At 31.8% G+C, this 16,057-nt stretch overlaps 1 protein-coding gene across 3 annotated transcripts in view; it reads left to right on the top strand.

Moving 5' to 3' along the window:
• LOC134684236 (low-density lipoprotein receptor-related protein 6-like) overlaps window positions 1–16,057 on the top strand; it is an 828,684-nt gene that overhangs the window by 374,162 nt on the left and 438,465 nt on the right. For 2 of the 3 annotated variants that reach the window (XM_063543500.1, XM_063543499.1), the window contains exon 2: window positions 5,984–6,155. The exons of the other annotated variant lie outside the window; for it this stretch is intronic. In XM_063543500.1, the coding sequence (XP_063399570.1) occupies window positions 5,984–6,155 (172 nt within the window). The remainder of the gene's footprint in view (window positions 1–5,983; window positions 6,156–16,057) is intronic. 3 annotated transcript variants of the gene reach the window in all.

The raw sequence follows: 16,057 nt of genomic DNA, 5'->3' as shown, positions 1-16,057 counted from the left end.
TCTACATAGGCTAAATGAAGATATGATGTTTCTCATTACGTTTTCGAGCTAATAATTAACATATATCGTGTAAAACATTTGCTAGAAAAACCAAACAGAGGTTGAGACATGACATAAAAACAGATGTTCATGTGTATATGATATGTTTTATATGCCTACTAGAGGCTGAGACATGACTGCAAATTTTGTCTTGTGTCGAAGTCTTATCTCTACAAAAGCTTAAATTTTCATCAGATGGCTTTTCATTTTCCTTTGTTTATGGCCTGGTGTTGTTTTCTGATTACTGTCTAATTGAAGGACTGACCAATTCCGGGATTTTTTTTACTTTCGGTACTGAAAGTGCGTGTGTATATAATTTTGTTATTTTTGTTTAGTAGATACATGTATATATTTTATAGCAGAGTGATGTCGACATAAACGATTGATTATCGTTCTCCTTTTTTTAAGTACTATGATTAAATAGAACTGACAAAAGTTCTCTTCTATACTTGTGATGCAACTTTTAAATGGAAAAAGATAAAATTATTATTCTGTTAAAGTTTTAACCATATATAACAATTTCATTTGGGAAGACAACCATACGAATCAATACTTAGCAAATTCATTTAAAAATCCACCGAACGTTCTTTTTGTAGGAGAATATACCACGTAAATAACTCTTTCAAGCATATACTATTTATACATGCATCTATTTAAAGATTTGTTATCTATTTTTAGAAAAAGTTGCGGACGTGAAAGAAAGCACCGTAATAAAAAAACGTTGGAATACAAAATGCAGCGATGTATGTCATGTATCTGAATTGTTTTGAAACATCATTTTTGTTATAATTTCTTTAAAATAGTCTAAAAACTGAAGATGGATAAATGTTAAATGAGTGTTGCAACCGTGTAGAAGGTTAATGTAATATATATGTTTATGATATTGTTTTGTGTTCTCTGTTTCAAGACTGACTGACGCAGCTGGGAATTTAATGTGGACTTGTGGTTCATTTCCATTTCTTGACTTTGAAAATATTTTTATTTATTCCGACTGGTGTGGTAATTAAAAAAAAAGGGGGATATCTTACCAAGACTAAGTTTAGTATTTATGTCCCAAACTTGCATCCCCTTCTTCTTATTTTCTGTTGGACGATGTCTTTTCCCATTGAAAATAGGGTTTCTGTACGGACAGTTCTGACATACTACATATAGTATACTGCCGAGTCCACACTTTTTTTCCTCGTCACAATTGTGTAAGAATAGTGGTGAGCTACAATTTTTACATTGTTTTAACTGGTCAGCAAGGTATCCAAGCTCTACCACCCTACGGCCCTGACGCCAGTCAAGTTCCTGATTGTCATGTTGAAGATCGCCAACATGACTATCTTCACATTCATTTACAAAATCCTGTTGCATTTCTTCATCTTCAATTTTAGGAAACAAATTAATTTTTCTAGACGTTACATACTTCCCATCAAATTTGCCGTTGTTCCGTCGGAAAGTCGCCGGTTTCAACATTGCAAAATCTGGCCAAAGGGACGTAACTCGTACAAAACGTCGCAACATTTCGCGGAATACGCTAGATGGCGTTCATTTACTGTTACTTGACCTTAAATAAATAACACTAAGAACTAATGCGTTGTTACATTGCATGGACATTTTTGTATTTGTCAATACAAAATTGAATACCATCAAGCAAATTTAGCGGCCTAATAAATTATTCCGACAGTCAATTGTTTTATAGTTCGTTCTTATGTTGTACTATTATATCACTGTCCCAGGTAAGGGGAGGGTTGGGATCCCGCTAACATGTTTAACCCCGCCATATTATTTATGTATGTGCCTGTTCCAAGTGAGGAGCCTGTAATTCAGTGGTTGTCGTTTGTTTATGTGTTACATATTTGTTTTTCATTTTTTTTTAAATTTAAATAAGGCCGTTAGTTTTCTCGTTTGCATTGTTTTACATTGTCATACCGGGGGTTTTATAGCTGACTATGCGGTATGGGCTTTGCTCATTGTTGAAGGCCGTACAATGACCTATAGGTGTTAATGTCTGTGTCATTTTGGTCTCTTGTGAATAGTTGTCTCATTGGCAATCATACCACATCTTCTTTTTTATAATCATACGTTCGATAGTGAAGTAGAGCTTATATACAAAATGTATTTGAAGGTATCGTTTGTCTAGGCTACGAGGCATACATCATATTGAAATATGACTTAAAATGTTCAGTCCATTTCAGATTAAGGATATGTCCGAAACTTACTATTAGTTTAAGTTATTTTTAAGTGATGACGAAATCCTGAACGTATCCATTTTTTATATTAAGTCATAGTACTTTGAAAAATCATTATCAATCAAAGATGTATTTTCTCAAGATGTTAGCAGTTAAGGTTATAAAATTACCTTTATGTGTGGACAACTACTGTTTTCTTGTTTTCATATCAATATAAGGGGTATGCTTACTATATGGTATAGTCGTAATTCAACGTAAGTGAATTACTAATTCCCTTTCATTCATGAGATTATTATATGTTTCTATATTGCACGCATACAGTTACCTAATTATAAACTAAAACCCCTTATCAAAATGAGTATACGCATTGATACAGTGACAACTACTAATTTATATGACAACCATATATTTATGCTTGAATACTCTAGAAACTATAAGACAAAGTTTGAAATACGACAGTTAATTTCCATTCGTTTGATGTGTTTGATGTGTTTGAGCTTTTTATTTTGCCATTTGCTAAAGGACTTTTCTTTTGGAATTTACCTGGGAGTTCTGTATTTTTGTTGTTGTATTATTTTTTTAAAAAACAAAAATATGTCAATACTTTAACACATAAAAAAGATGTATAACGAACTGATAATTAAAGTTATAACATTAACGGTACCATTTTTCTACACCAGATGCAGATGTCGACAATAAAGTTCTAATCATCAGGTACTTGAAGGCTCCTTTTCTAATTATACTAACATATATTACCTTATAGCTTAGGAAATCAAATGCCCACACACAAGTGGAATTAATGAAGTAAATGAGTTAGTGATCAGATGGGTCATTGTTGACAGTTTGACTCCCCGATTCATTATTAAAAATATGGAATATGTATACTGTTTTATATTTTCCTGTGCGTGTGTATGTGGTCATATCGTAATTGCACCTTTCGTAACAATGAATATAGATTCTTAACAATGTTTGTAGAAAAGGAGTCAGTATATTCATTCGAAATCCTCTTTCTTTTAGAAATTTACTACTTTGTTCTGATTGGTTAATCTTTTCTTTTATAGTTTTGATTACTTCAAACAAAAGGTAGAAAAAAGAAAAATATCTTTTGAACATCTCTTTAACAGGATGTTTTTCTTTTTAAGAGCGCACAAGCGATATTATTCAAATTATTTTAAACATGTCTTTTTTCTTTGTACAATTATCTTATAAATAAGGACTTCCAAGTACACTTAGCATTCAATTCGATATATCCACGTATAGTGACAAAAGTAAACGTATGGCCATAAGAGTAGAAACTGATGATTGTTTTTTAAAAAGATATAACAAAATGAGCAATCCTCTCTATAACGTCAATTTTTTGAAGTAGTTGTCGTCCCAAAAAATCATATTACTGATAATTCTTTGTTTAAAGTTAAAAGATAAAAACACGCCATAAAATTTTCGGAACGTTGCAATACGTTCATGTAAGGTGGTCATGTGAATTATCATATACATTATTGTAGTATCTTTATTTAGCACATGGAGTGGTGTCGAATATTGGTGAAAAGTTATCATTACTATAATGTAATTGCATGGGACCCAAATAAAAGCGAGAGGTTTATCTAGCTTTAAAACTAGGTTTATTCTACAATTTTCTCCAAGTCGGGGTATACCATTTATTGTCCATTTGTTTGATGTATTTAGCTTTTGATTTAGCCATTTGATTGATCACTTTCCTTTTTGAATTTTCCTGGGATTTTTTTTTTGTTAGATTACTAGTTTTCTTTGCTTCATTGAATCATAAAAACTCTGAAACACTTCCAAGAGAGGGACGAAATATACCCGAGAGACATTCAAACTCATAAACCAATAATAGCTCCACATTTTGTACCCTTTTCAAGTATTTATAAAATTATTATACCATTTTCATAGCGAATTATATCTGAGCTCATCTAACATAAAGAATACATTTGACCCTGATTTTTTTTGTATAATAATTTGGTATGGTAACATTTTACCTTTTTCTGTGATTTACCGTTTGCCTGTTTTATCCGTATACTGCATCTTTCCAAACATTTTCTTTACTAGATGATATGATATGATCCCGTAAAAAAAATGAACGAAAAACATGCCCTGTTATACATATCATAGTATTTTGCTTTCTTCGTTTACTCAATTTCGAGTTGCGCACATATTTTTGTTTACGCAGTCTCAAATTAGCACATCTGTTCGCTTACAAAATTTCGAATGCAGCACAACTGTTTCAAACAGCAAGTCAATAATTGATAAGTCTTTAAAACAAAACAAAAACATTTCTGACACATCGATAAATGGTCAACAAGATATTAATGTCTTGAAAAAAGTCAAAGCAACCTTTCTGTATAAATAAAAAAGGGACTGCACGATAAAAGCTTAAAACAATGTTTGTTCTCAGTTAGAATAATATTTTTACAGTAGTTGTTTGCCATTTTGTCTGCATTCAAAGTAACATTCTGTAATTAAACTTTTTTAGATGAATAAAATTAGAAATTAAAGCAAGGTAATTTTATAAATAGATTTAAAGGGAGCATCACAGGGTCACAAACTTGACCTCTAAACGTGTATATTCCCGTTTTATCTCGATGTTTTAAAAACAGTATGTATGTAAAAGTAAAATCACAGAAATACTAAATTTCGGAGAATTTTTTTAACGGAAAGTGCGAAATCGGATGGCAAAATCAGAAACTCAAACAAATAAAACGAATGGACAACAAGTGTCACATACCTGACTTGATACAGACATTTTCTTATGTAGAAAATATGAAATTAAACCTTATGTTCTAAATAGTTAAACCTCTCACTTGTATGACAGTTGTATTAAAATGTCCATCATTTTGACAACGATGTGTGAACAAAACAAACAGAAATGGTAGGTATAAATGTGAAAAATAATGTTACAGTAGTCAATGGTGTGTAATTATATGTCTGTAATTCTTCGTCAATTTATCCCTTTCTGCACCCATTGTATAAACAAAATTTAATCAACGTGTGGTTCGTTTGATCTCAGTACTTCATTGATTATTCAACCGAATTGTCTTGCTCTCCTCTGAAATTCCTATTGTGACGGCATGCAAAAAGGCGACATTGACTGATGACGTCACATAGAAAGAACACGTCTTTTTGCAGATCATTCGAATAGAAAGAATAAGTTTGCCTGCACAATTTTAGAAAATCATTAGAGAAACAGATTCCACCACCAAATCTCGTGTAATACGATATTTATCCACTCTCGAAAGTTAAATCTTAAATATTTAAAACGCTCGGACAAGCCTCGCTTTTTTAATTTAAAAAATTAACTCTCTCGAGTGGATAAATATCGTATTACACTCGATACAGTGGTAGAATCTATTGTAATCACTATTAAAACAAACAGATATATAAACATATATTTATATATGTCAACGTTGAGCCAACAAACCTTTTGAGTTGCATACTTATGATGATACTTTGTTATAATCAAGTCTTGTAACAGTGTACATGTATATGTGCAGTATACAAATGCATATGCTCCTCACCAATGTTTACTATTTTGAGTGATCAAAGATAAACTGCAACATGTTGAACGACGATCGATAGTTCGATGGAATAATTATCATCCGGTTTACCTTTTAAAAATCAAAAACTATATGGGATACCAGATTAGCCCTGTTCAAATAGCACATATATGACGTACAATATATATTTAAATAACAGTTAAAGTAATTAAGGTTTTTGTAGTATAGTTTTTTATGAGTATTCGTGTTATTTTTCAGCTTTCACAGGAAACATTTTGTTTTCAACCCACACTGCAATTATGGAATTTGACATTGATACACGCAATGTGACAGTACTTGTGGAGCAGAGCGACACTGTTTACGCAATGGACTATGATTACAAAAACCAATTCATCTATTTTCCGAGATTCAGTACCCATGACATCGTTCGGTATGTAACGTTTTTCTGATGATGTCAATAGAAAGGGAATCTTTGAATGCAAATTGTAAAATCAAGTATTAAGAAAAACATCAATTGTAATGAGACATTCTAGTGATAAACATATATATATAACTATAACATCTTCATGCCTTATATATCATGTACTGTAGTACGCCGCTAGATTAAAACTAACGTGGAAAGGTAACACATGGCCAGCTAAAGCTCTTTTTTGAGAGCCCAGGTGGTCGTGTGGTCTAGCGGGACGGCTGCAGTGCAGGCGATTTGGTGTCACGATATCACAGTAGCATGGGTTCGAATCCCGGCGAGGGAAGAACCAAAGATTTGCGAAAGCAAATTTACAGATCTAACATTGTTGGGTTGATGTTTAGACGAGTTGTACATATATATAGACATATATATTCTAATTTTCTAAGGAATAGTGATATCTCAACGCAGGAGACAAGGTTAAAACTATTCTTCAACATTTCATTACTACAATCTACAAACAATTATAAATATAAAGTAAGAATATCTACTCAATTCAATTAATGTTTCAAATTCTAAAATATGTCTTGCATGTCTTGTGTCATGAAAGATTTGTTTTAAAAAAATCAAAAAGAATGGTTAACAAAATTATCAATATCAGATGGTTCTGACATTAGAACGTTGCATTGACAAATTGTTTTTTTTTCCAGTAGCTTCATTCTACAAATCCTGATTGAGCTTGTATAGTGTAGTGTCTACACCATCTCTTGTTCTTTAAGTACATTTTGTCTCTATGTCATAGTCTCAGCCCTTCGTTAAATTGGGTACTGGATTAACTTTAGATAAAACATAATTTATTAGAAAACCATGCTCAAACTCGCCTAATAAAGGAAAATAAATCAAGAACAGATGTATAAAAGTCAATGGGACAATTAGCACTAGTTTTTGTCATATTTTGTCTGGTAATTTATGACGGATAGCATTTGACATCTTTGGCCGAACAGGTTTACTTATTACATAATATAATTAATTGTATGCTGGTTTATATTCTGGACGCAAGTCTTTGCTCCTTTCTATTAAAATCCACACACAAAAAACAAATATGAAGTTTAGAAATAAAAACCAAACTGGTTCAAAGTGTATCTACACGACCCAATCGTCAAAATCGCTTATCTAATAATACTACCATCGCGAACATGTTTAACAATACAAATTGTGGTAACCCCTTTATCGATAAACGTCATGCCGAAAATGACTTACATGTACCCGTCTTTCCACCAACAATACGGTAAGGTCCACGTTTAATGTTCACACATTTTCTTTAAATTTTGAAACTGATATAACTTGAAAAACAAACAATATTATTTATTTACTCACATGAAACAAACCGGGATGCGGTATTCAGTACGTAGGTGAAGCTAGACGATATTTATCTAAACGCACGAAAGAACACTTGTATCGTTTGAAAAGACCCAATAAATTCAAAAGTCTCATTTATCAACACATTAAGAAGCACGATCATCCAATAAAATATTTAACAGTTCGACCTTTAAAAGTAGTAAATAAGCAGCCTGGTGAAGCTAGATATAGGAAGATGTGGTGTGAGTGCCAATGAGACAACTCTCCATCCAAATAACAATTTAAAAATTAAACCATTATAGGTTAAAGTACGGCCTTCAACACGGAGCCTTGGCTCACACCGAACAACAAGCTATAAAGGGCCCCAAAATTACTAGTGTAAAACCATTCAAACGGGAAAACCAACGGTCTAATCTATATAAACAAAACGAGTCTAAACGCACGAAAGAACACCTGTATCGTTTGAAAAGACCCAATAAATTCAAAAGTCTCATTTATCAACACATTAAGAAGCACGATCATCCAATAAAATATTTAACAGTTCGACCTTTAGAAGTAGTAAATAAGCAGCCTGGTGAATCTCATTCAAAGTGTGTATGATCACGGAAAATAATAGAATTATATTGGATTACCCTCTCGGTCTTATGATAATATAATGGGAATTGGTAATATACACATGGAAAAAAGTATTGCAACACCTTGATTTTTTAAAACTCAAAAAATTAACCTCTCATTTTGGATGAAATATAATAAAATATTTGTAAAATTATATTGAAACATAGTTAATGATAACATTGGCATTAAAACTAACAAAAAATGTATGAAAAAAAATCTTTAGTCTAACCAAAATTTTTATAACAAAATGAAGTGTTTTTCTGTAAAAAAAAAATGCATTTTACAACTTTTACTGTAGTCGAAATTTAAAATTATTCTTTAGATGATTGTGCACATCATGGTTGATCGGTATACGCCAAAGAAATGTACTTTGTCCGCAGCCTCTATTCAAACGGATAACCGCATGTTAACGTCTTCTGATTCCTGCCGTAAGTCGACTAATTTGTTGCTAAGGAAATAGCAACCATTCCTGACGAAGGGTATTGTTTATTTTATGACGTGTTTGAACTGGGGTGTCCTTTCGTGCACTTTACGCCCAAAAGTGTCCCATATATGCTCAATATGGTTCAAATTCGGGCTACAATCGGACCAAGGAAGTTAAACTTAATTCCATTGGAAGACTGGATCTTCCTCCAAGATGTTAAAGGCTCCTGTTTAAAGGCTCCTGTATGGTCATCATTCTCTTTTTAGGATTGTATTGTTTGCAACGGGTTTCCTTCTGACCAACCTTCATTATGCTTGATTTCCCCTAGCGGATGTTATAGGTTGCACTTTGTAAATACAACTGTTTCTCAAAACACGCCTCTTTTGGGGAGATCTTGAATATTAATAGAAAATTAATTTTGCTTACATCCTGGTTCCCAGTTATGCTATCTGTGTTCCATCTCACAGAGACATAACTTGGGAATGTTACCAGTACATTTACATGTGCATATTGTTTACATTGAGACCTGTGGCAACCTTTCATTCGAGGTAGGTGTAGTTAAGAAAATTAGTATTAGTTTAAACTCTAAGAAGTTCAGGGCATATAAACGTTGAAAATATCTCGCACAGCCCTATATTTTAACCTTTGAAAAAAATTGTGGTGCAAATGAACTTTCAATTCTAGGAAAAGATTTTTTTCAAAACTTCATAGTAAAAGTGGTACAGTTTGAGCCGTAAACGGAGTTCCTGTGGGGAATTGCATTGTCAATATTTACAGAAATACAATGTTTTGACATGTGTACTATTGTTTTTCTGTTTGTCTTTCTCATTTTAAGCCATGGCGTTGTCAGTTTATTTTCGATTTATGAGTTTGACTCTCCCTCTGGTATCTTTCGTCCCTCTGTTATGCACCCTTAAGTTTTATTCATAAATTATTTATTTTGTACGAAACAATTTGTTGAGAACATCACTTACATGACATAGGCCAAGGTAGAATAATTATTTGTACAAGTTATTATCCTTTTCTCATTAAAAATTGTACTAGTAATTACTTGTACAATTGTTTTTGTACATGTAATAACCTGTATGATGGTTTCATACAAGTAATTACTTGTATAAAATGTTTAGAACAGTAGAAATGCATAGTCAAAACCAAAAGGTCTTACATGGAACGTCCTATAATACTGCGACCAGAGGTCATTTTTTAAAAAACTGTAATGTTCCACAAGAACACACACCTAAATCATATATCGATTGAAAGAGGCGTGTACAATAAGAAAAGTTTGGTCGTAAAATTCCTGAGTGAAATTTGGGTCAAAGGTCAGGCCTATACATAACAATGTTTTAACCACATGGACAAAAAGGAGAAATTTTCTGATATTTATTCATTAGAATGCTACAGTAACAGTTGAATCACTACCATATGCTGTAAAGTATGTTAAAACGACAAATTTGACTTTTGATATACAGAGCTGCAAAAAGGCGTTGATCTGGATCCTTTTGTTTTATTCCCATGTATGACATAGCAGAAGTAGAAGTTGCCTTGAGCGTTTTACATCTAGTAAATTTCATAAAGCTTATAATGTTTTACTACAATATACAATGGTATACTACAGAATTATTTTATGAACTATAAAACAACATTTTATCAAATTATTTCAATATTATTTTCTTACTTTGAAAAACAAACACGATTCGAGCACTGAATCAGTGTTTATAAGTTTGAGTTGTGTATAACTTGGGAATGTTACCAGTACATTTACATGTGCATATTGTTTACATTGAGATCTGTGGCAACCTTTCATTCGAGGTAGGGGTAGTTAAGAAAATTAGTGTTAGTTGACACTCTGAGAGGTTCAGGGCATATAAACGTTGAAAATATCTCGCACATCCCTATATTTTGACCTTTGAAAAAAATTGTGGTGCAAATGAACTTTCAATTCTAGGAAAAGATTTTTTTCAAAACTTCAAAGTAAAAGTGGTGCAGTTTGAGCCGTAAACGGAGTTCCTGTGGGGAATTGCATTGTCAATATTTACAGAAATACAATGTTTTGACATGTGTACTATTGTTTTTCTGTTTGTCTTTCTCATTTTAAGCCATGGCGTTGTCAGTTTATTTTCGATTTATGAGTTTGACTCTCCCTCTGGTATCTTTCGTCCCTCTGTTATGCACCCTTAAGTTTTATTCATAAATTATTTATTTTATACGAAACAATTTGTTGAGAACATCACTTACATGACATAGGCCAAGGTAGAATAGTTATTTGTACAAGTTATTATCCTTTTCTCAGTAAAAATTGTACTAGTAATTACTTGTACAATTGTTTTTGTACAAGTAATAACCTGTACGATGGCTTCATACAAGTAATTACTTGTATAAAATGTTTGGAAAAGTAATAACCTGTACAAAATAATGTTCCTTCATCCAAGCATATCTTGGATGTGCAGGATGAAGGTCATTCTTAGAATATGAGCCTGAGGCTCGAAAGTAATGAATTAGCTTAACTTCTCTTTGAGGGGTGAAGCGTACATATAATATCTCTGTTTAAAGAAACAAACTATAACTGGCCAGTGACCTTGACCCTAGTATATAAGCACCTGTTCCATAATAACTTGTCATAATTTAAAGCAAGTTTGTGTCGACCAAATATAAAACCCAGTGGAAAAGGGTGGGTCTGACTGATAATCCCTAGGGTGGGAATTAATTACTTTCGAGCCTCAGGCTCATATTCTAAGAATGACCTTCATCCTGCACATCCAAGATATGCTTGGATGAAGGAACATTCTTATTCATATTTCGCCTTCGGTCTCAAGTAATGAATTAGCTTGTTTAAAGTGTAGACACAAACTAAAAACAATTTTTATATAAATGCCAACATTTAATAAAGGATAAAAATCACAAGATCATCCAGTAACTACAACTGAAGAAAAGTGTTTTAGTACTGATATTATTTACTTTCCTGTTTAGAACTTGAAAAAGTTTTACCATATGTCCAGACAAAACTGTTGCCATAATGTCCTTAATAGAACATCCTGAAGCTAAATGCACTTAAGAAGAGGTTCCTCTAAATGAGTTAACCTTAAAACATCGGATAAAATTAGAACTCTCTCTAACTATCTAAACTTTACGAAAAGACTTAGATGAATTCTCTCACCTATTTTGTACACAAAACATGATAAATCATTGTCTCAACAACACAAAGTTTTGGTTTATCAAAACCTTTGATCACCTCATTAGGTAAACTATCTAACAGATCTAGTATTTTTCAAAAACTCATGTATATGAAAAAATAAAGTGCCATGTCTCTGAATGAAAGACATAGAATGTAAATCTACAGCTGAAAAAGATAGTACTTTAAGGCAGATGTAGTCAAGACAAATAAAGACACAAGTATAAAAGACTGTCTTCAATGTTAAATACTCCAATGAATATTAAGAACCTAAAAAAGATAGCACTAAATTCATCTCCCAAGTGAAAGAGTATCTAACTCTTCAATTGCAGATTCAGGTTTAAGCAACCTTACACAAATACATGTAGTAAACAAACAAATTAAGTAATATCTTTTTCTTAAAGGATAAAGTCTGTTTCAACATAGAACAAGGGAAATTCACATTAAACATGCTGAATATGAAAAGCTTGTGTTTTACAAAAATTTCAATAATCAATAACATCCTTTTAAGATGGTGATAAGGAATTGATCACACCAAATAATGAAATTTCTCAAAAAATATTGATAATGCTTGATTATAGAAGCAAGGTCTCCAAGATGAAGTGTAAATATATTTTACAAATGATTCTGAAATCTCCTGTTTATATTTAAGTGATTTCTGAGTATAATACACACGTTTTTACCCTACTGCACAATCAACCCTTCAGGTGTTGGTTCACTTATATTTTTTACAATATACAGTTAAATTAAGTCTTTTCCTGACGGAAAGACATTATCTTCAGTATACAACATTGTTACTAAGTTTTTATGCTTAGCAGTTTAACTGGCAAATAAATTAAAATTGGTCTTAGCAAAGAAAACTAACTCTGAGCAAGCCAAAAAGGATAACCGAAAGAGCCTTCTGAACTTTATCACTAATAATTTTCTTTATACCGGTAATTATCCCCAACAATGAAAAAGATGGGAAAATATAAGGTCTTAATTCTGATCATGAAAAATACAAACATCTCTGAAAGGAGCTTGTTGGTCTAAAGACAATGAAGTAATTATCTACAGATTTGAAAATGAAAATGTAATAACAACAAAACAAATACATCTTCTTTCAATTGCCATCCTTTTGAATCTGTAAATTTTTTAGACATATGATAAGCATCAAAATTTTCTTACCAGGAATATAAAGAGCTGTGATAAAAATGTTCTTTCTTGAACACCAAGCCCAAATAATGAAATATTTGTAGTAAGTATGTTAAGTGACAAAGAGGTTATACCTCCTATTGCATAATAAAAGCTACTGAAATAGTATTTTCTGATTGTATAACTCGAGATCTCTGTGACTTAAACTTTTTCTCCAAAAGAAAAATATAGCCAACAATACTATGAAATCTATATTAAATGAGTGCATACTCTTAAAGAAGCTCCAATAAATTCTACCAACAGAAACATTTTCTTCAAATTTGGATCCCAAATCCTTCTTTTGTCAGAGGAATCTGGTTCAATCCAAAAACTTATTTGGATGGGTCTATAAATCAAATTTTTAATTTCTGATTTTAAATTGTTAAAAAATTTCACCTATCATGCCTATTGATGATATTAAACACTGTAACAACTATACAGTGTTTCAACATTATTTCTCGCCATGTTTCTGCAATGTAACATTCCCAAAGATACTGCATTAAAAGCATTCGTCACAAGACCAATATATGATATAATCATCTTAAATACAGTTACACAATTCTATTTAAGAAAAAAATTCCCAAGGGAGATAATTTTACCATTTCTCATCAGTCAGAAACACTTAAAATAGCTCAGTATCAATAATGAGACAAAGGAAAACAATGTGCTTCCAAGGAATGAGTACCAACTTCTCAAAATTTATTCCGAAGCACAGCTTATCAAGCATTTGCACCACTTCTTCTGTATTCACAATACAATCATCTAAACTCTGATCCATAATAAAAGAATCATCAATGTATAAACTATAGCATGGATATACTTCAAGTGACATTATTTCATAAATACATAAGACAGGTTTTAAAACCTTAGTAAAAACTCTTGATGCAGAAGCCAATCCAAAACAAAAAACATAAATATCATATCAATGTCTTTTCCACATGAATCAGGAAATTGTGATATAATCATAAATGATACCTAAATATGCATCTGTGAGATCTATAGATGTAAGCTCTCTCTCTCTATATATATAATTATTCTAAAAAGAATTACATCTAAGCAAAAGAAAAATGGTCCTGCTCTAAATGCTGATTAGCCACAAACTAAGTTTGTTTGAATTTTTCAAATAGATACAGGCCTTGAAGACCAATCTTTCTTAGGAACTAAGAAAAAATATAGGAAATAAACTGATTTTCCATTGATCGATCAACCTCTTAAATAGCCCCCTTAGCTATCAATTTTTTGGACTTATGAAAATAATTCATCCTTATGAAAGGTAAAATGTATTTAATTCAAAAAGGTAAACCTTGTGGTACATCATTAAAAATAATTTTATAACCATTTCTTAATATATATCTAATATCAATAGATCATTAGAAACATTTTCCAAATCATAATATTTAAGTTATCTACTGTATATATAGCAACTGGTTGAGAAAAGTGACCTCTTCGAAATTCTCTGTTCCCTTTTGGAAACCTCTCCCTCTCAATGAAGGGAATTGCCTACTAGTATAGTACATTAGTTGACCAACAGAGCATCTGCAGTTAAAAAACTGATATTACTTTTCCATTAACAGCTGGGAGTAAATTAATTGCTAGACCTGGAACCTCTTCCAAGGAATCTATAATTTGCTTTAGAATCTTTGTATAAACACAAGTTTGCTTTTTGCAATCATAACTAGAAATGTGATAAAGCAACTATCACAACAGAATTACAAAAAAGTTTTATCATCTAAATATTTCTGAGCATCTCCTATGGGTTTAACCAGAAACCCATGGTCAAACAAACAAATAGAATTTTACAATAAAATCCTTGTATTATCAAGATCCAATGGCTCATTCTTACAACAAGAAATAGCCAACTCAACAATAGGGGTGATGATCAACCCCTTAAGAAAGAATCTCTGGGTTTCTTGCATCTTTAAAACCACAGAGTGGGCCTGTCTAGGCAGTGCCATTTCGATTTTTTATTTATCCTAGACACACTAGGATTGTCACAGTTCTCAGTGTGATAGTATTAATTCCTCTATGAACTTTATATTTTCCCGATTTTATCAAAATCATGATTAAACTGTTCAACAAACAGGATGAGATAATGGACCATTAATCTCACTTAAAAAAAGCCTTAAAAGCTTCTGAAAACCTTAATGCAGGATCAAAAGACGTATCAAATTCAACTACGGCTGGACTATCATCAGCCATGGCTCAAAAAGAGGTACATACACCGTATCATTTCAATAGATCAGATCAAAAAATAGAACTAAATCTTCATAAAAGTAAGCCTCTAATGGCAAAATTCAAATAAAGCAGCAGGTTTCTCTACAAACTCTGCTAGAGTTGAAGGCAGTGAAACTGTCTCAAACCTCATGATTCATACAGGTTCTTTACTACATTAATAATAATGAGTAAATGTAACAATATACATGCCTATCTTAAATCTCAACAGCACTTTCGTGAGAAACATTCACAAATCAAGTAGATTTTGAAGTTATACCAGTAGCACTAGATTTTAAAACTTACTTTTTACAGGTTTGTTGCTTTGTCAATTATTTCCAATTGCCATGCCATTATGACCTATTATAACACTACTAGGTTTTATAACTGTTTAAGAAGAGGATTTATTCAAAATACCTCTTGATTTCCTATTAAATTTATCATCTTTAATTTCTAAAACATTCCAGAGGTGATGAAAATCATAACATAACCCTAGTAAGTGTAAACATCATTCTAAACATCTTGCAAAAACAATACATTTGCATAAACAAATTCAGCCATTGTAATACAAAAATGTGTACCTGTGCAGGTAAAACACGTGTAAATTGTGAAGAGTACTCACGACCTTCAGGTGAATAGAAATACTTTTAAATATCTACCTGTTTAACAAACAGGAGTATGATTTAAGTAACACTTGTGCCGTACATCGTACTAATGCAAAAACTTAATAAATATATAAAATTGTCATACATCGTAGACAATAAAATATTTAATTAATTTCCATGAACACTTGTCATACATCGTAGACAATTGAGGAATTATTATATGAAAATAACAAAATAACATTAGAACTTGTCGTACTTCGTAGACAAGTTAATGTAACTTTAATAACTTTCTCCCAAATTTAAGATAAAAATAAAATAACTAAAAAGAACTCATGTGAAGTGTCCACTTCACCCTCAAGAAAAATAATGA

The sequence above is a fragment of the Mytilus trossulus genome, chromosome 9, assembly GCF_036588685.1.
Source record: "Mytilus trossulus isolate FHL-02 chromosome 9, PNRI_Mtr1.1.1.hap1, whole genome shotgun sequence".
Lineage (NCBI taxonomy): Eukaryota > Metazoa > Mollusca > Bivalvia > Mytilida > Mytilidae > Mytilus > Mytilus trossulus.
The sequence above is the reverse complement of the archived record's forward strand: the minus strand, read 5'-3'. Positions and strand labels throughout refer to the sequence as shown.